The sequence below is a fragment of the Podarcis tiliguerta genome, assembly GCF_965153285.1.
Source record: "Podarcis tiliguerta genome assembly, chromosome: 8".
Classification (NCBI taxonomy): Eukaryota; Metazoa; Chordata; class Lepidosauria; order Squamata; family Lacertidae; genus Podarcis; species Podarcis tiliguerta.
Window position 1 is genome coordinate 43,611,823 of NC_139541.1, and position 23,384 is coordinate 43,635,206.

Below are 23,384 nucleotides of genomic sequence, written 5' to 3' on the forward strand. Positions count from 1 at the left end.
CAGCCAACCACAACTGCTGCTTCTGCTGCTTTCTTGCAGCATAAACAAAATGATCCAACAGAAGCCAGTTCAAGACGTTTGCCTGCCGAGTATCACACTCCTTCCCTGATTGTTTGTGACCCTGTACTAAGCCATTGTCTCCCCTGCCCCTTCAAAGGATATATGGTTATATTTCATCAATAAAATGGACTTGCTGCAGAGAAATGTTGCACTCTTGGGTCCCAAGTCCCTGGCGGTTGTAAGAATTAGCATGTTGATGTCTCTGATGGGCTTGGGTCAGAACTCAGCAATGGTGGTTGGGTGGGAGATGGGTACATTATCTAGACTCAAGGATCTTGGTCCAGGATACAAGCCCAGTACTGAGATGGGGGAAAGGGTTATGTGGCAGAATTGAGGGTATACTCTGTCAATGCATCTATATGGGATATCCAGGGCTTATAAAATCTAGTGAAGTTTGTTAAAACCAGGCAGAAGCAGAAGCCAGTTAAGAAGTGATGCAACAGAAAATGCAATATTCTGAACAGTGAGCCACATCTATCATGGATGAATGTGTCAATTTCAGTTTCTTCCCATCCCCCCACCCTTTTTCCAATTTAAAATTCACTTCTCCACATTTCTACACAAGTTTCCATTTTTTAAGACCTCAGGAAAATTCACCAGCATTTATCCCAATACAGTGGTACCTTGGGTTAAGAACTTAATTTGTTCTGGAGATCCATTCTTAACCTGAAACTGTTCTTAACCTGAAGCACCACTTTAGCTAATGGGGCCTCCCACTGCCACCACACCGCTGCCACACGATTTCTGTTCTCACCTGAAGCAAAGTTCTTAACCTGAGGTACTATTTCTGGGTTAGCGGAGTCTGTAACCTGAAGCGTATGTAACCTGAAGTTACGCAAGGTACCACTGCATGCAAATTTGCCTACCATGCACACTTTTGCAAAACCATTCTCCTTAATATTCTGCTATTATTCTTATTCTTATTATTATTATATCCTGCCTTTCCCCTCACAGGGAATCAAGGTGGCTTACAGATAAAATGGGAACACCTAAAAACATTGGGGGGGGGGGGGAGGAAGAGAAATATTTTTAAAAAAGAATTAAAACATGTAGGTGTGTTTATTGTAATTATGTGTATTAAAACATACAGATAATTACAATAAAAACAACACAGCATCAGCCCTTTCCTTAAAATCAGTCAGCGCTCAAAAGCCTGTTGGAATAATACAATGCATCTGTTTGTTATTATTGCTAATATATGCATATTTATGCAGGGTTTATCATTTTGGTGCACATTACTTGGCACAGAAAAATTCAGAGAAGTGCAGATTTCCATGGGGGGCTCTGATTCGGTTCACATAATGTTTCAGATAGTGCAAGGTAGGTAGGTTCACCTTTAAGTGATAAATTAATCCAGTTTCCCTCCTTCTGTCTCGAGGTATGGAAAAATGTGGCTTTGAATATACCAACTAGATGTTTCAGAACACTGTTTTGAATTACAAAAGGATAAAAAAACAAAACAACGTGTTTGTGTTGACTGTCTAAAGCAGCAGTAATCTTGGCTATGGATAGAAAATCAAGGTCAAACTGCACTCTTATGCTTAATGCGTACCATACTGATATTTCTCCCTTTCTTCCTTACTAAATAACAAGTGGGGGGAGGGATTGTTAACTATCAGGACAGCAGTGCATCAGGAGGAAAGGTTCATCATTTCTCTTTCCAGCCACACAGCCATCACCACCAAATGGCCACCATCATGGCTACCAGGGTTAGTAAAAACGTTCCTTGGAGCTTTATGGGTGGCAAGATTGTTGGCATGTCACAGGTCAGAAGATAAGGGACAAGTCTCATGCCACTGTGCACTGAAGTCTCTATAACAACTGTCCTTCCACATTTGAACTTAAGGCAGAGGCAGTCAATGTGACACACCCTCCAAATGTTGTAGAATCCCACACCCATAACCCTTGGCTGCTGACTGTTAGCTGGCGGCCAATGGGATTTGTTGTCCACAACATATGGCTTGGCCACATCAAATATCTCTGAAATAATTAAGGGAAAAAATGAGACCCTTGGGTATAGGGAATTATACATATTTAATAAAAAATAAAAATAAAAATGAGATGTAACAGCACTCTGTGCATTGAGCAAAATATGTAGTATGGCCTTTCCAGCCAGGCACTTCAACAATGCACATTCAATAAAGCAAAAAGGAAGCCAAGCAATTATCCATTTTTTCAAAACAACAATGAGGTTATTGGATGTTTTTAAGAGCAGAGCTGTGTTTATAGGTTTGCACTGGGCCCAGAAAAACAATATTTCTGTTCTGGGTTGACATATTTTGGTCTAGCTATAAGCCAATTTCTGAATAATTGTTTCCACAACTGCAAATTCAGTACAATGAAAGGCATCAGTTCTGAGTTCTGTGTCCAGTTCTGTGGGCACCACAGTTAAAGAAGGCTGGAACATGTGCAGACCAGAGAGCAACCAGGATGATAAAGTTTTATGGGAAACAAGTTTTATGGGAAACAGTTGAGGAAGTTAGTGTGTTTAGCCTGAAGAAGAGAAGACTTAGAGCTGCTGCTCCAGAGAGTAGAAAGCAAACTAATGGATTAAAATTACAACAAGGAGATTCAGAGAAAACATTAGGATGAACTTGCTAGAGCTCTTTGACAGTTGGAGAGGACCATGTCGGAAGGTGGTGGACTCTTCTTCATTGGAAGTTGTTGATGTTTTTTGAGAAGGTTGGATGGTTAACTTTCAAGAATTGCATAGTTATGATTCTTGCATCCTGTATTATGCTACATCCCAGCTATATAATTATATGATCATCTGATTTCTTATGATCCACCTCAACTGCTGAGATCTTTGGATGGGGCACTTTTGGTGATCCCCCTTCTCCTGAGGTTTGGCTGGCCTTCACGAAGGACCAAGCCTTTAGTGTGATGAGCCATGCCCTGTGGAACTTCTTGCCAATAGAGGTTCAACGGGAGTCATATCCACTTGTTTTTCGATGTCTACTGCAAGGTGCATTATTCAGACAAGCCTTTCAAACTTGAGATTCTTTGCCAATTAGCTTTTACATTATTTTGTTGTTATTTTTTGTGTTTTTAAGTTGTATGCCACCTTGCAATATTCTTTATAAAAGTGCACTTCATATTTAAATAAAAATAATGTTTTCTTGAGGTCCTTAGGGGAAAGGTCAAAGGACAAAGGGAATTATCAAATATATTTCATAAAAACATAAGGAAAGCCCCATCTAGTGGCCAACATAGATGCCTGTGGGGAACTTTCAAACAGCATCTGACAAAAGGAACAGTATTTCCTTCTGTACTCTTCAGCAACTGCTATTCAGTACATGACTTCCCCCAATTGTGGAGGCAAAGCATAGCCAATATCGCTAGTTGCCATTGTTAGCTTTCTCCTGCATGCATTTGACCAATCCTCTTTTAAAGCCATCTAAGTTGGTGGCCATCATTGCCCCCTGTGGATTTAAGTTCCACAGTTTAACGATGCACTTCATGAAGAAGTACTTTCTTTTATCTGTCTTGAATCTTCCAAAATTCAGCTTCATTGAATGTCCACGAGTTCTGCTGTAATGAGAGAGGGAGGGGCAAAATAATCTCTATCCTCTTTCTCCATGCTATGCATACTTTATAAACTTTTACCATGTTGTCTCTTTCTCAGCTTTTCTCTAAACCAATAAATCCCAAATGTGGCAACCTTTCTTTACAAGGGGGTTGCTCCACCACCTCAGTCATTTTGGTTGCCCTTTACTGAACCTTTTCCAACTCTACGATATCTTTTCTGAGGTACGGCAACCAGATCTGTTTATACCGTAGTTTTCCAAATGTGGTCACACCATAGTTTTGTATAACAGCATTATATTTTGGATGACACCTTCTGATTCTCACAAGAAAGACCCATGGATCAAACAGCACTTTTCTTCAGCAGATGTCTAGAAACAAAACAAAACAGTCAAACAGTTATAATATCACTAGATGCCTTCAGTTGCTCGCTTTTGTTTGTAACCTTTGCAAACATATGCTCCCCTCCTATAGAATTAGCTTCCTCCAAAGAAGGTGATCATCATAATTGTATCTTTGCTTTGGCTGATGAGGAGAGCTGCACTTTTGAAAATCCAAAATGTGCAAGCTGTGTGATCTTTAAAAGGTTGCCTAACTTGACTGTGGAGAACCAGTTAATTCTCACAGAGTTTAATTAATCTGCACTTAATAGGTAAACATTCTGCATGTGTTTACTTTAGCAATCTTGGCACATCTTCACACATATGAAAATGATGCATGTGGGGTTTTTTTCTTTATAGCATGACATTGCCAGTATCTAGCTGTTTCATATCTAAATCCACGGGGTATGGTTAATGGGAGATTTAAGCATGTGCTTAATCCCCTCTCATGGTGATCAAGTGATTTAAAAGTGCTTCATGTTAACTAAATGGTGTCCATGGTGTGTAGCATTCCTCTCCAGTCTTTTGTTGCCACCTTGTCCATGTGTGAGGCCTCTTTAAATGATCCTTGAAACTCTCCATATGCCACACATCCTCTCCCTTGATCATACCACTCTCTGGCACTACTTCAGACCCTCCTTGAATCTTTTCTTTTCTTTTCTTTTCTTTTGGTTGGCTGGAATGTGTCATAATAATATGCTCTGATAATGCCTCTTGCTTGTTAGGTTGAAGGCGAGAGAGAGGTGTATGAGTGTGTGTAGAAACTAGAAATGTTTCTGAGCACAATTCAAAGTGTTGGTGCTGACCTTTAAATCCCTAAACGGCCTCACCCCAGTATACCTGAAGGAGCGTCTCCACCCCCATCGTTCTGCCCGGACATTGAGGTCCAGCACTGAGGGCCTTCTGGCGGTTCCCTAACTGTGAGAAGCAAAGTTACAGGGAACCAGGCAGAGGGCCTTCTCAATAGTGGTGCCCGCCCTGTGGAACACCCTCCCATCAGATGTCAAGGAAATAATCTGACTTTTACAAGACATCTGAAGGCAGCTCTGTTTAGGGAAGCTTATAATGTTTGATGTTTTATCACTTATTATTAATATTTATATTTATATTCTGTTGGGAGCTGCCCAGAGTGGCTTGGAAAACCCAGCCACATGGGCTGGGTAAAATAAATTATTATTATTATTATTATTATTATTATTATTATTATTATTATTTACTGTATAGAGACAATATTTGCATTCATTGCTTCACCTACTTTTGGCTCTGGTCTTGCCCACCACTGATATGAGACCCTTGGAAGGTTGCCCAGAAAGGAATGTGGACTGAAAACGTTTTCCCCGTTCCTGTAGTACAAGGGACTACATAGTATAAAGGACTGTTGCCGTACAGTTCAGAGAAAATGGGAGATGCATAGAGGCTCTTGCCCCTTGAACAATTTTCACAGCAGAAACTGTGAAAGATAGTTCTGTATAGTTTAACTGCTGTTTCTTTATGGTTATCTTGGAAAAAAGGGGGTCAGGACTCAGAATGGCAGCAACCTCTCCTATTACATAATTACTCCAGAAGCAATTGAAAAGCAGAGTTTGCAGATCCCAATTATGCAAAGCGATGCTCTAGTCCATTCAGTGAATGAAACTGCTCCTAATTCAAATCTGCAGGATACCTTTGGTACTATTCGATTAATACAAAATCTTTGGGGGGTTTTTAACAGACTTTCGGCACCTTTTGATCAAGACAGTCAGTTCCAAGTCAGGGAATTCAGCTGCAGCCTATAATTTCTGGCCTCAAGAAGTAGGGGTTGGGGGTTTCCAAGATTTCTGTGTTCATTGACCCCTTATTGAGCTTATAAAGTTGTCATCAGCAGCAACCCAAATTCTTAGCAATGTAAGTGAAATAAAGTCAAGAAACACCAATATGTAATCAACGTTTTTCAGTCACCAATCTTCATTACTAAAAATTACCATGTGTAAAGAAGAAGAGAATAGTTTTGTATTGTGAAGGTTCCTCACTGGGAGTGGGAACACTCTGTACCATGCACATAGCCTTTATTTCTGAGGATCACAGTTCCTAATTAAAGTGTAGGTTAAACCACAGAGCCTAGGACTTCCCGATCAGAAGGTTGGCGGTTCGAATCCCCGCGACGGGATGAGCACCCGTTGCTCGGTCCCTGCTCCTGCCAACCTAGCAGTTCGAAAGCATGTCAAAGTGCAAGTAGATAAATAGGTACCGCTCCGGCGGGAAGGTAAACAGCGTTTCTGTGCGCTGCTCTGGTTCTCCAGAAGCGGCTTAGTCATGCTGGCCACATGACTTGGAAGCTGTACGCCGGCTCCCTCGGCCAATAAAGCAAGATGAGCGCTGCAACCCCAGAGTCGGTCACGACTTGACCCAATGGTCAGGGGTCCCTTTACCTTTACCTTTACCTCTGTCTCTCACAAATGTATTTTCCATCCTGGGCCCTTTTCAAACCCCAGCCCAGCCCTATTCATCCTAAGGGGTCCATGTCAACCAATTTCAGAAACCAGTGGTTAGATCATCATCTTGTTTATTAGTATTCTGAAGACAATAAGCTATTAATTCTATGAAAAACAGACAAATGTCTTACAGTTTGGGTTTCTCTCTTCCTATTTTCTCTTCCAGTCTTAATGGCTGTTCACCCTATATATGTTTGCATAAACATTAAATCATGGACCCCAAAAGTTCCTTTTTCCAACCCTAGATTCTTTTGCTCTGTGAATTTGTAAATTCTGTCTCTTTTGAATCTTTGCTAATGCTATTTTTAACACTTTTGTGTTGTATTGTAGTATCTATTCATTTGTTTTTAATGATAAGATTATTGGCTTTTTTTTAGCTGCTTTGTTAGCCCTTCTGAGCATCTCCATTGGAAAGCAAAAGTGAGTTAGAAATTTCATTTGAAAAAGGAACCACCAACAAGCCCCAGGGTCAGTGGCAGTTGTGTGTCTGTTCCATTTGATTATTTGTTTATTCTTGTTTATGAATCATTTCCAATGAAACAGCTAGAAGTGATATACTTATATAATTAATGAAAACAATTTCAAATCCAATATAGATGACGAATGGGATAAAAATAACAAGCTCCCTTTAAAAGACTTTGTTGAAAAGGCTATGATTTGGAAGGTTATACAGTGGTACCACGGGTTAAGAACTTAATTCATTCTGGAGGTCTGTTCTTAACCTGAAACTGTTCTTAACCTGAAGCACCACTTTAGCTAATTGGGCCTCCTGCTGCTGCCGCGCCGCTGCTGTGTGATTTCTGTTCTCATCCTGAAGCAAAGTTCTTAACCTGAGGTACTATTTCTGGGTTAGCGGAGTCTGTAACCTGAAGCGTCTGTGTTCCGAAGCTTCTGTAACCCGAAGCTTCTGTAACCCGAGGTACCACTGTATATGTCTGATATGCTTGCACACACACATTTTTTTCCCTCCATCGTTTCTTGTGTCCCCCCCCCGCCCCACCCCATTGGTCTCATTCTGATTCTGAAACAAAATTAAAAATAAATGTTCCAAATGAAAATAAATGAAGAAATGCCTCTGAACAGTATATGCGTGTGTGTATATATATGAAAGCAAAGTCTGCCTCCTTTTGCTCTGTACTAGTTTAGATCTAAAGCATGCAAATTCTGTTGCATGTTGAAATTAGGCTGCTATTGGGGCTGGAAATTTTTTATAGACTTTTTTCTGCATAAACCTGCAAACAAAAAGAAAAGGTCTAAGGTTAATTTTAACCTCCTTACACACAAGCCCTCTTGTAAATGAAAAGCACTCAGACCTGGCTTATAATGTGAATGCGACATATAATAATTGGCAGCTTCTTGACTTAGGTTATTTCTCCCTCAGGGCCCCATCTACAACCACTCACTCATATAATAGAAAAAAAGGCTATTGGAATGGGAATGGGCAAAGGCTAGGGCGATATTGGATTTTGAGCACACGGTAAATTATGAATTTTCCACTTAGCTCCAAGTCGCACAAGTATACAATTATTATTTAAAGTAAACTCCTCCAAGAGCATAGTCATTATGTCAAATGATACTATCAATCATTGTGTTCCTTAGTAAGACTCCTTTTCTTATGCTGGTTGTTTTCCTATTCCTGCTGAGTGTGTGCTTAAAAATAGACAGTCTATGTCACATTTATCTCAAGTGCATCTCCCCAGGGCAGTTGAAGAATGTAAAACTCAGTTTGCAACCATTTTTCATTTCCCAATCCTTTTAGTCTCTCTCTCTCTCTCTCTCTCTCTCTCTCTCTCTCTCCTATTTTGAAATCATTCAGTTTGTTTGTACTTTCAAATTGTGCCTTCACTAGACACTGTGCATGCTTGAAAATGAAACCAAAACCAGAGAAAAAGAATTTCTATTGACACCTCTTTTAAACTGTTAATATGCATAAATGCAAATTTAGAAAGTAAAATATTACAATTTAAATTGAAACACAGGACAAAAGACATAGCTTTTGTATTAGGGTAGAAATACTGGGCAAATAATATAGACTTTTGTAAATAGGTGGGGCCAGGCAGAGGTGCCTGTCACAAACCACAGTGTATCCTCTAGATTTATGCACACGCACTCAACCCCTACAACCACATAGCTTTCCTTGCTTGCTTGCCACAGATCTGCTACTCTTGCAAGTGAGAAATCACTCTGTTCTCTCCCTCCATGCTTCTTCACTTCTCTTCATCTCCCTTATGGTACACAGAAAGATACCTTACTGGGATTTGTAGTCTGGTAAGAGCAGGGAAAGAGGGGTAGAACTCAAGCACTCAGAATGTACTGCACTGCACTCCAGCCTGGTTCATTGAGTTTGAAACCATCCAGTGACCCTCTGGAATTTTCAAAGACATATGTGAAACTTGGATAGAACCTGGGCACTTTCTAATCTTTAATTAGTTTGACCAGCATACAAATCAACCGAATATTTGGTTGATTGTTGGAGGGAAATTTTAAGCTAAGTAGATAGTAAAATTATGAGATAGGGGTTTTCAGGGGTTTTTGAGGTGCTACTGGAATAAGAATTTAAAAGGCAATAGTAAAAGTAGTCTCACAGCAAATGATAAATTTTGTTTTTCAAATTAAGCTCTCCACACTTTCTCTGGTATTTCTAAAGAGTATATATTGAGGGTTTGTTAATATGCAAATACATTTGCATTTAACTAAGTACTTAATCCATCCATCCATCCATCCATCAATTGTTAAAAACTGGTCAGTAGGCTGGCAATTAAGCAACAAAACATTCTTCATTAGTTGGCAGCCCTAGTTGGTACTCATAGACATCGTTTGCAAGATGCTTCTCATATTTGGAAGCGTAGTACAGTGATACCTCTGGTTACGAACTTAATTCATTCTGGAGTTCCATTCTTAAGCTGAAACCATTCATATCCTTAGGTGTGCTTTTGCTAATAGGGTCTCCCGCTGTGCATGCACCTCTGGCATGTGATTTCTGTTCACATCCTGGGGCAAAGTTTGCAACCAGGAGCAGTGACTTCCGGGTTAGCGGAGCTCGTAACCTGAAGCGTTCATAACCAGAAGCATTCATAACCAGAGGTACCACTTTACTTTCTTCAAATCAGCCTTTATTCTATCAGTTCTATATACAAAATATCCAACCAGCCACAGGGAGAAAGCAACTACAGTATGAAAAGCTATTTTTAGGAACAGTTGGAGTTTACCAGATTTAAATGTTTATCCAATACCAAGCCAAGAGAGATAATTCTTAAATGCAAGGGATTAAAATTTTCATTCATAACTTCGCACAGAATGTAATTTTTAATGCTGCCCCAAGAGATCTCCAAGGTAAAAGGGAGAGTATTAAAAGAATAAGACTCTAATCCCTTCAAAGATTTACGTACAGAGGTTTATGCAGAGCGTATTAGACTCACACAATTATATTGTGGTCTGAAGCAGCAAAGAGCACCCTGTTGTTAGGAGACGCTCTAAGCAGCAGGTAGGGTGTGACTCTTGGGCACTCAAATGCTTGATTTTCCACATTTCAGTTATTTCATGGACGTTTTTGCTTTGATTTCTAGCTACCCATAGTAGCACGGGATAAACTGAAAATTTGGGTCATGCACTCCATCCAGTCAATTCCCTTTTTGCTTCTTTGTGCTAACCCACTTAATTCTCCCCCTGCCTTGAATCCATCTTGCTCAATTGGTCTTTTGTCAAGCCCCAGCTACAGAATTAAGAAATGACTTTTCATGTAACAGTCTCACTCCACAACCCCCCCCCCCCGACATTTTATGTACAATTCAGAGCCACACCATACGTTTAAAGAGGACTCAATGCACATATAAAGCATATGACTATCCCTCAAGAATCCTGGAACTATAGTTTCCCCCTTGCAGACCTACAGTTCCCTTAACAGACTATAGTTGTCATGATTCTTATCTGATAATCAATGGGATTACATCACTACTAACATCACTATGATTCTCATAGCCATTTCTGTTAATGAATAAGGGAAGGAGGTTGCTTTTTACATATTTTCCAGCCCTCCATACTGCTTTCACTTCTGAAGCAGATTGGGAGGCAGAAGGGGCAGCAGTGGACAGGGTGGGAGGAATCGGCAAATACACATGCACACACACTACAGACAGATGGGCACACATATTCCCAGCTCAAACAACCTGCATTTAAAGTATCCGTTAGAAACTGGAGATAGGAAACTTCAGGTTATTAGGCCACAGAAGAGAGCTTCTATGCAAAAACAAGGTAACAAAACCCATTAACACATTAGTGCCATATTATGTTTTCTCATGTGAAACACAATAGAAACAGCCCCCAAAGTGTCCTTAATCTGTTACTAAAGGTTTATTTTTAAAAAGCAGGGGGAACCTATGTCCCTCCAGGTGTTGTTGAACACCTAGCTCCCATCAGCCTCAACCAGCATGGCCAGTTGCCAGGAATGATGGAAGCTGGAGTGCCGCTGATTACCCATACTGGCTTCAGCTAACTACATACTTGAGCAACTTAGTCACAACCAGTTTTTTTTTTTTACATGTCTTCTCAGAATCAAGCCACACTGAGTTCACTGGGTAAGTAGATATAGCCTCCATGCAAGCTGAGGTTGCTTGAAGTGTAAAATAATTCTTAAATTAGCAGGGAAATGTAAATCTGGTAATAGCTAAGCTGATTGAAGCCACAGTTTTTACTTTATCTCATGAAAATTCTCAGCGGGAGGTGAGCGTACTTAAACACCTTTCCATAATATTTCAGTTCGCTGAGACAGATGATAGGAACAAAGACAACGGTTTATGCTGAAGTGCAGTGAGCTTCAGTGGAATAGTGTCGTTTATCTAGGCACTGTTGAATATATGTAAAATATATATCTGGATGAGATCCTCAGTATTCAGCAACATCTGCTTTTAATTAATTCACTTACATTGCAGTTCTGCACACACTTACCTGGGAAGTAAGTAACCCATTGGACTCACTGAAATAAGTGAACATTAAGTTAGTCATATCCATTAATTTCAATGTGTCTATTCTGAGTAGGAATGCCACCCAATGAATAGGATTCATAGGATTACATTGTAAAGCTGCAATTCTCCACCCATTTTCCTAGGAATAAGCTCCATTTAACTCAGCCAGGTTTACTTCAGAATTTAAGATTGTACTACCGTAAATGTATTGCTTTTGAAATCACACACTCTGAGAGCTCTAGAAAGAGCTCATTAATGACAGCTACAGGGGACCATGTTGATATGGCCTACAAACCAATCCTGGAAAAATTATCTCTCTGAACTATTATCACCTACCATTCCCATTCCTCAACCCATCTCCCTCTTTTCAGTTTAAGGACTACATTCATTTCTGGGCAAGCTTCCAGTGGGGGCCAAGGGAATACCTGCGGTTGATGGGGCAAGAGGCAAAAGTGGGCAGAGCAATGAATGTAAATTTCACCTCTCTACAGTTGGCTAATTTCTATCCTCCAGCCAGACAAGCAAGAGGCATTATCATAGTTTAAATATACATTCCAGACAAGCAAAAACATCATATCTGTGAAGAAAGACTGGTGAGAGGGAGTGGCTTGGGGAGAGGGATATGGCCAGAGAAGAGTTCTGAGGACCAGATAGAGAGACCTGAAAGGCTGTATTTGGCCCTTAGACCTGCAGTTTCCAACCCATACTATGCTGTATTGTTGCATGCTTCCCATTTCCCACACTGTTGGGGAGTTAGAAAGGCAGTGCTACCAGGCTGGATATTCTTTGGTGGAGAACACTGGAAACGTTTTTGTAATAATTATTTTAAAATGCACAAGTGTGGTGAAAAACAGTAGTGGAAAACTGCAGATGTTCTTACAAGCAGAAGGTAAACTACCCAGTGTTAGATCCCTAGACTCTCTGAATCCTCTAGGTAACTTTTGCCTTCAGCCAATTCACCATTCACTTTCTGCCTCTTCCAAACTGCTTTATGACTTTTTACCACCACCACCCTCTTTCTCACACACCCACACCCACACACCCATGTTTCCATCCCTGAGATCAGGTGCCACTTCCCCAAAGTCCTAGTGTAGAGGTGGTGAACCTCCAGATATTACTGGTCTCAAACTCCCATCAGCAGAGGTGGATTTAGGGAGTATGACAGGTTTGCCTGCACTGGGTGCCGAGTCAAGAGGGCAACAATGATGAACAATGGAAGGCAAGAGGCGGAGGGACACCGAATTTTGGTGTTGTGCAGGGTGCTGCTGAAATTTTAAACCCCAAAGTCTGGCATTGCCATAAGCCCCATCACATATGACAAGTGGTCAGGGATGATCAGGGGTGTCATGGGGGAGCATGGGCCCAAGCTCTCCCCCCTCCCATTTTCAAGGAAGGAATTGGGTTCCCTCAAAATTCTGTGGCAGCCATGCGCGCATGTCATGGGGAGTACTGATGTCAGTCGCGCATGCTGCAGGGCATGCCAGTACTACCTTGCAGCATGTGCAAGTGATGTTGGCATTCTCTGCAGTGTGTGCGCACATTGTACACACATCATGCAGCCCCAGTCCCTTCAGTCATGAGGGCAAGCCAGCGTGCTTGGGGATGATGGTAGTCATTGGAGGGCCAATGGTTCCCCTCAATTCTCTAGTGGATATTTTATTCAAACACAGCAAAATACATTACCAGGGTGTTCTGAGCTTCTCACCAGCATTTTGACTATCAAAGGAACGGCCATCCAGCTGTGTAACAATTTTATGGGCAGCCAAAATATCTAAATGGAGGTCTGGCAACGTTCCATTGCTACAAACCCAATAAGCATGAAGAAGAAGGTCTGTGTCTTCTGTGCACTTCCCACTCAGTTATTTATCCAGCTACATACGAGGTTCAGTTATTTGTTCTGTCTGTTTGCCAGAAAATCCCACTTCCCTTATTTCTGCAAACTGTCTCAGAATTACGCTATCCATCATAATGTCATTATTATAGCACACTCTAGAAATCTGTCTTGTTAAATACATATCCCCACAGAACAGCTGCTATTTTAATGTATCATGCAGACATAGTGGTTAGACAAATCTAAGGGATTGTTTAGTCTATTGAGCTTCAGCACATGGTGTTTGAAATAAAGGCAGTCACTGGAAACTTTTTTTGTCCTACTGGGGTTATATTTGCTATATAGAGAGCATGCTTGAATACCATTGGTCAGACGTGGTTTCCTAGACTCTCGCCTTGTCATCAAATAATAATCCCACTTGCCTCTTTGGGTTTTTGTCTGTGATTCATTTGTTATAATTTCCACCCCCTCTACGGAAATTTAAGATGGAACATATGAAACATGGGGGAAAATATATTTATTGAATAGGAAGGAAACAGGAAAAGATTTTGCAAAGAGTTTAAGGGGATTTAACCTTGACAGTTTATATGTTAATATTTCTTTTACCATTTATTGTGTATGTTCAGTTTTAAAAACCCACCCTGAGCTCTTAGGAACAAAGGAAAGTTCATTCAAGTTAGTTGCATGCTCTTCAATCACACATATTTCAGCTGGATCCTACTTCTATAGTAGCAATCAGCTCTCCACAACTTAGAATAATTTATGCATTGATTGTTTTAAGATACAATCCAATCACTTAACTGATATTTGTTGTTCTTTAAATTTCCATACAACCCTTCATCCAAGGATCACAAAGTAGCTTAGAATATCAAAAAAACAAAAATACATAACATAGTAACAAACAAAAACAACAACAATAGAAAAATATTTTCCTAGTACAGGCAAATACTCCCACTGAAACATCGTTGTGTCAATCCTGCAAGAAGGATCCATGCATCAGGTCAGATTCGTACACATGAAGTCTGGATTGCAATGCTCATCCATGGTCCATTGAACTATAGGTCATGTCTTTTGATGAAAACATATATCCACATGCTTCTGTCCCTAGATGTTTATAAGTCTAATCGGACCAGGTCCAGCTCCTACTACATAAACCTGCTGTTGAAAGGGATGCAGCTCAGTGATAGAGCCTGTAAAGGTTCCAGAGTCATCTCAAAGTCGGGATGGGAAGGAAACCTGTTTGAAACCCTGGAAAGCCATTCCAGTTAGATAAAGCCCAATCATTTTCTTTTCAGGTCAGTGTCACATGCCATGCTTCTGTTCATAAGCCTGTTCTGTTTCTCCATGAATATGCTTAAACAAACCAGGATGAAAATTCTTACTTAAATACATACAAATTATGCATTTTTCCAATATATATATATATGAATGAATGAGTTTAAAGGTGCACTAGACCATCATAGATGTGTTCAGGCCGGTGGATAACTAATTTCTAATGTGCCCATTATTCCGGAAAGTGTGGATCAGTTCAGCTAGTTTTAGAATTCACAAAATTTAAGTTTCTTTCAGCATCCATACCTCTATTAAGTACAGAATATCCTGCGCTAGCTGGATGAGTGGGCAAACTCTGAGTAAGGCAACTTTCTATGCTTCCATAAGGTGTGTTTTCTTGCCCAGGTATTTGTTAGGAATGTTTGCAAAACCCAGATAGTTGGTGAGGTAAACCGACAGGAATTGCACTTCTCTGTAGGTCAGCTGAAAATAACCCCAGTGTGCTTTCTCCAGACTGAAAACCTCTGTGTTGCATGCTAGAAAGAAACCCTAGGGTACTGTTGTCATGTCAACAAGACCAGATACAACAGGACTTGAAAAGATTCTGGCCCATTCCTTACCCAACAGAGAGAGGTTTACAAAGAAAGGGATTGCAGGCAATTACCACATTAAGCCCTAATTAGTAAATTAAGGATAATGGCTTAGATATGTGGTTAATGTTTTGTGTTTGGTTCTTCATGCCTGAACAACTGATAGTAAACACTTTCATATATCCACACATCTTTTCTATTATTCTAAAGAGTTTCTTGGTAATTACATAATAATCCCAGTAATAAAGTTATACTACATCTTGGCAATTATTGGAAATATTTGATGATTTTCTTAAACCCATTTGTTGATGGCATCATTTAAAATTAATGGTCTGTGGAAGAAAATTCACTTGTACGTTTCATTTGTCTTCTTTTAATTTCCTCTTATATCTCTCCCCAATCAAACAAAGATAATGAAGCAGAACACCCAAACCTTCCCTTTGTATGTACTTTCACATGCCCTGAAATACTCCCTTGTGGTGGCTGGAGGAAACTTGGGGGAGTTTTGATGTGGACCTTCCCCAATATAGTCCTATTTAGTTACTTTTCTCATGTGGATCATGTAAGGAGAATGCCTGCTCTTGTGCTCAACCAAATTGACTGTAGTTCACCAGCTATGTATTGTCATCCAGTCACATTCTTTGATATTTGGATTTTACATGCTGAGTGTGTGACTGAAGTGAAAAGCAACTCAGTAAAGGGTGGGTGCTAATGTTTTATTCTTGTTGGAAAGTTATCTGGTGAAAGTGGAAAGGGCAGTAGTGGGTTACTATTTGGCTTTGCTTGCTTCTATGTGTTATAAATATGCATATATATATATATATATATATATATGACTTTCTATGCACTCTACTTGGTGAGTTGATATCATGGTTCTGCAGCCTTAACTCTGGATGCTTGCATTTTGAAAAGGTACTGAGAAGTGGTGAAAGCAAATGCTGACATTAGGTCATGCACATTTGATACAGACAATAGCATTTGCCTTGCTTACAAAAGGTCCCAGCATCAATCCTTGGTTTGTCCAGATAGGGCTGTGAAAGGTTTCTGCCTGAATCCTTGGAGAACCATTGCCAATCAGAGTAAACAATGATGAGATAGATGGACCAATGGTTGGACAGTTTTCTGTGGCAGCTTTCTACACTCTTAGTAGAAAAAACAAGCAAAAACAGAAGCAAACTCCATTCTTCAATAATCATGAAACTAACTGTAAATGTTTCTAATAACCCGGTGAGTCTAGTACAGGGAAAGAAATCATTCATTATAATTAGAATGCATACCTGCAAGTATTATAATATATTTTATTATAATATATAATATTCTTTTCCTATTCTACCCGATTTCATTTATTATCTTGCAATCGAAAAAGAGAGAGGATATACATCATCAAAAAAGAAGGCATAGATGTGCATAAAATCATGCATCTTAATATGTATGTATATATGCACACTGAGAAATAATTACCGTAATTTAAATAGATATGCAATGCATCTCACCATAGTAAGGAAGAGGATGACCAGGTTACTTTGTGTGTCTCTTAGTTTGCTAACAGTTAATGGGCATCTGCAAGAGTCTATCTCTCCTTTCTTAAGGCTCTTTATCTTTAAAACAGCTCTGAACCAGGCATCACTCCAAATAGAGGAATGTCATTGTAATGTATGACACATTGGCCATGCTAACTTGCTTCACATGACATATTTGAAATGATAATTAACCTATAATTGACACAGTGGGGGAAATTAGCCTGCATTTCTCACCCTCTTTCTTTTTCTCTCTTTCCACCCTCTAGGAAATAATTTGGGAATCTATCCAGAATTAAAGTGATGCGCTTAAGGAGTGTTTACATCTCATTTATGGAAAAGTACACCTGAAATTTCAAGAGGATTATATTATTCCTTTTTACTCTTCTGGTGGCCCTGTGAGAAGAAGTGTTAGATTTGTGGATACTCTGGTGCCTATACATTAACCAAAAATGAAGGTGGACAACTGTTTACATGCTACCCTTATCTGCCTGGGAATGCTGTGCTTCAGCCTTGCAATAGAGATTGGGAAATTGAATCATTTCAGGCCATCACTCCATGGTCATCATGAAAAAGGAAAGGAAGGGCAAGTTCTCCACCGTTCAAAAAGAGGATGGGTATGGAACCAGTTCTTTGTAATAGAGGAGTATACGGGACCTGATCCTGTTTTAGTGGGAAGGGTAAGAAAGCCTTTATTCTTTATCAGTTGTTGCATTTTACCTATTTAGGAACTATTAAGCTGCAGTTCTATAAATCTGTGGTCCTCCAGATGTTGCTGGATGTCAGTTCCCATTATCTGCTGCCCCTATATATTCTGCCACCTGAGGCAGTTGCCTCACCTTGCCTCATAGCTGGGCCAGCCTTGCATCAAAGAGTCCTTCTGATGCCCTCCCAAGGACCATATCCTCCAGAGACAGAGCTATGTGTTGAAATGTGCATGTCTTTGTATTTTGTAATGCAGTCCTCTAACCAAATAATGTGTCCATTAGAGGAAAGAGTACACAAAAATGCATATATTGGTGAAAGTAACAAGCAGAAGTGCATCATAGCAAGTAAAATTGCTTGCAAAACGGTGTATATTTGGCAAAACTACATACAAAAATGTACATATTTGGCAACATAAGAGCCAATTCCTGCGGTTTGAGTGGTCTTTGGTCCCCCCAATAAAATATTTGAGGGTGCGGGGCCCCCAAAGTTGATGAGCATTGCCATTCAAATCATATGCATGCACTGTGTCATGTCATCAATTATCTGCATATTTTATTCAAGTTGGCACCCCTGTTTGGAAAAGTGTGTGTTAAAATGGTGACAAATCTTTGTAAGGCCTTTTTAAATTTAAATATGCCTATTGATGCATTTCTGTTGAAAAAAATGAGAGAAACGGAAATTAACTGAAATTGACCCATCCTAAACTTACCCCTGGATTGAACCTAGAACCTTCTGCATGCAAAGCAGCCAATCCATCATTGAGTGATAGTCCCTCCTCAGTCTTTCTCTGCTTATCTGTATTCCCCTTTCCAGGGGAAGGTTCTTCGTGTGTATGAGCATGATGGATGATCAACATTTGTGTGGCAACTCACATGACAGAGCACTCAGATGACTTCTCTATCACAAAAGCAGTAGAACCAGACTTTAAAAAGTCATCCTTGATAAAAGAAAACTGTTTTCATACTTGGGTTGCAGCCTGCATTTGCTCTTACCCAGAATGCAACCTATTTTTCCAAGTTATAACAGAATGTACCTTAAAAAGTGCTGCCCTGCTCACATCAAAGGACCTGCACCAGCATTAAACAGCAGGAACGGATTAACCACACTGAGTGACAATTCTTCACTATTGTACCAGCTTGAACATTTGAGGAAGCGAAGATGGTTCCCAGTCTTATACATTACTTTTTTCATATCAATTCACAGAGCCAATGCCTATAAGCATTATGAAAGTGAAGGAAGGCAAGTGGGGCTCCGATTTCATTTTATACTTTAATTGCTTTAGTGCCATTCATTAAAATATCACAATGGGCATTAAGTAGCTGAGAAATTGGAAATGAGGTGGAAGCCAATGGGTGGTTCATTTGTTGCAGCCCCATGCTTCACATACCTCATTTTTTAAAAAGTTCAGATTAAAAAAAGTATCTGATGAATATAAAACCTTTCATAAAAGATACTCTGCTTTTGCCTCTTAATCTCAACAACTAATAATCGGTTTTACTTTCCACATTGCCCCCCCCCCAAAAAAAATCCCAAGAACATTTTGAACTAATCCTTAATTCACTTTGTGAATTCTTTCTTCAGGCTATTTAAAATTACTTCCTCATTACATCCATGGCAGAGATGCCCAGAAGCATCATAGAACAGGAGTGTAGAACCCTTTTTCAGCCTAGGATTCCCTTCTGGGCAAACCTTTCTGAGGGCACATGGCAGTGGTGGGCAAAGGTTAAGGTTTTACCTTTGTACAGTAATATCTCTCTCTCTCTCTCTCTCTCTCTCTCTCTCTCTCTCTCACACACACACACACCTCTATCCTACATCCAGACAAGGAAGAGGCTGAGGAAAAGGTGAAGCCTAGGGAGAGTCCCAAGGGGGCCATACAAAGACACATTGGATTCTCAGACTCTCTGTCCGTGCTACGGAAAATCAGTTTCTGGAAACAAATACCTGGTTTCGGCCCAATAAATTTACAATATATGGGCAAAAGAAATCTGGGAACCCCAGAAATGTCATTAATATGTTCAAGTCAGTGTGTTGATAAAAAGCATCTTCAAATAATAATAATAGTAATAGTAGTAGTAGTAATAGTAATGATGACAGTAATAATTTTATTATTTATACCCCACTCATCTGTGTGGGTTGCCCCAGAGTCTGGGCAGCTTCCAACATGTATAAAAACATAACAAAACATCAAACATTAAAAACTTCGCAATACAGGGATTAGGAAAAAGGGATTAGGAGAAGAAGAAAAAACATGTTATCAGTGTAATGCTATCAGTGACTCCTGGTCACAATAGCAGTATTATCTCCAGTATCAGAGGCAACATGTAGCTGAATACCAGTTGTTGGAACTGCTTTTGCACTGCTGTCCTGCTTGCAGACTTCCCAGAAGAATCTAGTTGCTCACTCTAGGTAGGCTTTCAGCGTCATCCATCAAAGCTCTTATGTACTTAACATTTTCTTGGCTTTGAAAACAATATGTGTGTATATCTTGCATTTTGCAGCTTCATTCGGACATCGATTCTGGTGATGGGAACATAAAATACATTCTCTCAGGTGAAGGAGCGGGAATCATTTTTGTCATTGATGACAAATCAGGGAACATCCATGCAACAAAGACACTGGATCGGGAAGAAAGAGCTCAGTACACATTAACGGCACAAGCTGTGGACAGGAATACCAACCGACCTCTGGAACCACCCTCAGAATTCATTGTGAAAGTTCAAGATATCAATGACAACCCCCCTGAATTTTTACATGAAAACTACCATGCCAATGTACCAGAGAGGTCTAATGTAGGTACGTAACAGAAAACCTGAAATAACAGTTCTCAGGCTGACAAATGAATTTCTAGGACAATTGCTATTGACGTGATCATCAATTATGGTTTACACTTAGGACATGAAATTTTCATTCATGCCTATTTTTCACAAATAGCATATCCATGAGTAAACTTGTGTCTTGACTAGGGATATCAGGGAATTCTGATGAAAGCACCAATGGGAGCAGAAATCTTAGGTTCTTCACCTCATGTCAAAGAGAAATCAATCCTGCAATTACTATACATATAATTGCCAGATACCATGAAATGTTGTTTTTATGAGAGGGAGCATCTAATAAACACCCCGAATAGTAATATTAAGCAATGAGGTAAAAGGTGATTCAATATAATTTACTGAACAGTGTAATTCAAATAATTCATTGGACAGATATTTCCCATAATCACTAGCAGAGCTGGTGGGTAACCAGTGGTGGTTCACTAATAATACCTCATCTAGAGAATTTGCAGTTTTCCAGTGCTTAATTAGTACATAATCTCCCAATCATTTAGTTTTGTTTTTTAAATAAAAATGAATTTTGAAAATGTTCTCCATGCTTTTAACATGCTTACTTAAATCCTGAAATGTATCACCACACCTTTCTGTTTTCAGGTACATCTGTTATTCAGGTGACTGCCTCAGATGCTGATGATCCCACCTATGGAAATAGTGCCAAACTTGTTTACAGCATCCTTGAAGGTCAGCCGTACTTTTCTGTGGAAGCACAGACAGGTGAGCAATTCTTTTTTGCTACAAGAGAAAGGTGCTTCCTGTACTCCCCAGGGTAACCGGAGCAATGCATCTTTACAAATCTGGAAATATGGTGATCAGACCTGAGCATAAATGAAAATCCAGATATTAATTCTTTTTTTTAAAGAATGGGCATGTCTATCATTCTTTATATTGCTGTGGCAAGTCCTGATACCCTTTAAGAGCTGCACCAACATAATGGCATAGAAGAGTGGTAGCACATCTGCTTTGCATGTAGAAAGCCCCAGATTAAACCCCTGGTACCTCCAGAGAGTCCCATGGACTGCAAGGAGATCAAACCTATCAATTCTTAAGGAAATCAGCCCTGAGTGCTCACTGGAAGGACAGATCCTGAAGCTGAACCTCCAACACTTTGGCCACCTCATGAGAGGAGAAGACTCCCTGGAAAGACCCTGATGTTGGGAAAGATTGAGGGCACAAGGAGAAGGGGACGACAGAGGACGAGATGGTTGGACAGTGTTCTTGAAGCTACTAACATGAGTTTGACCAAACTGCAGGAGGCAGTGGAAGACAGGAGTGCCTGGCGTGCTCTGGTCCATGGGGTCACGAAGAGTCGGACATGACTAAATGACTAAACAACAACAAACAACACCTCCAGACAGGACTTTGAATGTCCTCTGTCTGAAGCCCTGGAGAGTCACTTCCAGGCTGAGCTACATGGACTAATTGGCTGACTCAGTGTACGATAGTATCCTGTATTCCCAGAAGCTTTCAACCACATATTCCATAATCCCTGACCACTGATTACAAGTGATGGGCATCCAAAATACCTAGCGATCACCAGGCTGGGGAAGGCTGCTTTAGAAGAAAGGATGAAGTACCAACAATGGGGGGGGGGGAATACTTCTTCCTATTACCAAAGACCATGTGATTTATCTTTGTAATTTATCTATTGTCTATAGGAGCCTTAAAATCTGCCATTGGGAGCATTTGCTTAGTTCTGACTGAGCAGTAATTAGTGTCCTGGACTTAGACTAAAAATCTAAACTAAAAACATTTTTGAATATCTGCAGTTTGATTTTGCTATAGAGCTGTAGAAGAATCTCTGAGGGGAAATGTCATTTGATTTGTAACACATTCAAGCATTGTGAGAGAGGCACATTCATATTCTGAACCACCTAGTTACAAACTTTGACAGCACCATTACTTTTCAGTTGTAGATACAGTCTGACATTTCATATCAACAACTGGCTCCAGACCATGGTTGTGCAACACGCAATTCACCAAGCAAAAGCTGTCTATTAACAATGTATTTTAGCCTGCTAAATGCTTGGGATGTGCAGACCTGTATTTTTCCTAGTCCGTAACACTTCTGCATGTCTTCACCTCTGTCTATTCCATTTCCACACTTATCTTTGGAGTTGCTTTCTTAAAATACTGAATATATAGATTAAATAAAAATCTACATGAAAAGTCACTTTTAAATATCTATTCTTCACAAAGTTCCTTAATTTTAAAGATGTACTTAATGTTTCTTGAATGGAGAACTGTTCTATAATAAAGTCTGTACTCAAATTTAGAACAGGAACAGAAAGTGGGTCTATATTTAACCAGGATTATTCCGGTAGCATATCCTGGCTTCATCATTGTTCTTCCCTAGTATCATGTTTAGAGCTGTTTATATATGTCTTCCAGTTTCTCAAAAGTTTTCTTTCTTCGCAAAAGAAACTTCCATTTTTTCTCCCTCTTTCTCAGGGCAGTCAATTTTTTAAAAAATAATTTTTGTGGCCGCTGGATTGGATTTATCATATTCAGGTCGCTATGGGTGTGTGTGTGCTCCCATTAAACATTTCTCCAGCACGCTGCAGCTTTCCCGGATGCCTATTCTTCCTGATATCAAAAAATCCCCATGGGATAAATTACCTGATAATGTCTTCCCCTGAGCTTTATTTGAAGCATCGTAAGCCAGGCAGCTTGCTACTGAGTACATGAGTTCAGTGCGGTCACTGGTTTTATTTTAAAGGGAAGTCTAGATCATGGGAGAGTACAGGCCTCTAGAGAGATGATTTGTAGGATGAAAGAAAGGACAGTCACATACACCTCTTGGCCACCTTGATAGTAACCCACCCAGCATAATTTCTCTGAATTTTTTCTCTCCCCTTTCATAATCTTTGAATACAATCTATTTTCTCATTAGCTGGGAAATGAGAAGTCGTTGACACAGAAATTGAAATACTTTATTGCCACTTGTACAACTTGTATACAGTGAGATTGCATGAGCACCCCCCACTCAGCTCTCTTAGTCTTAATTCCCCTCGTTTACTGACGTACACCCACCAAAACCAAAAGTCAGTTGCCCTGTTGTTATCATTCAGCAGCCTAACAGTCCACGGATAGAAGCTGCTCTTTACCCTGTTGGTGCGACTAATCTTGCTTCTATATCTTCTGCCTGAGGGCAGGAGATCAAGAAAGTGACGGCCAGGGTATGAATCATCCCTGAGAATTTTCCTCACTCTCCTTAGGCAACGTTCTTCCGCTATTT

At 40.0% G+C, this 23,384-nt stretch overlaps 1 protein-coding gene across 2 annotated transcripts in view; it reads left to right on the forward strand.

The window, feature by feature from the left end:
* Nucleotides 1-23,384, forward strand: part of CDH11 (cadherin 11) — a 107,542-nt gene that overhangs the window by 58,165 nt on the left and 25,993 nt on the right. For both annotated transcript variants that reach the window (XM_083453371.1, XM_083453372.1), the window contains exons 3-5: nt 16,877-17,287; nt 19,817-20,111; nt 20,744-20,863. In XM_083453371.1, coding sequence (XP_083309497.1) covers nt 17,060-17,287; nt 19,817-20,111; nt 20,744-20,863 — 643 coding nt within the window. In that variant the 5' untranslated portion in view covers nt 16,877-17,059. The remainder of the gene's footprint in view (nt 1-16,876; nt 17,288-19,816; nt 20,112-20,743; nt 20,864-23,384) is intronic.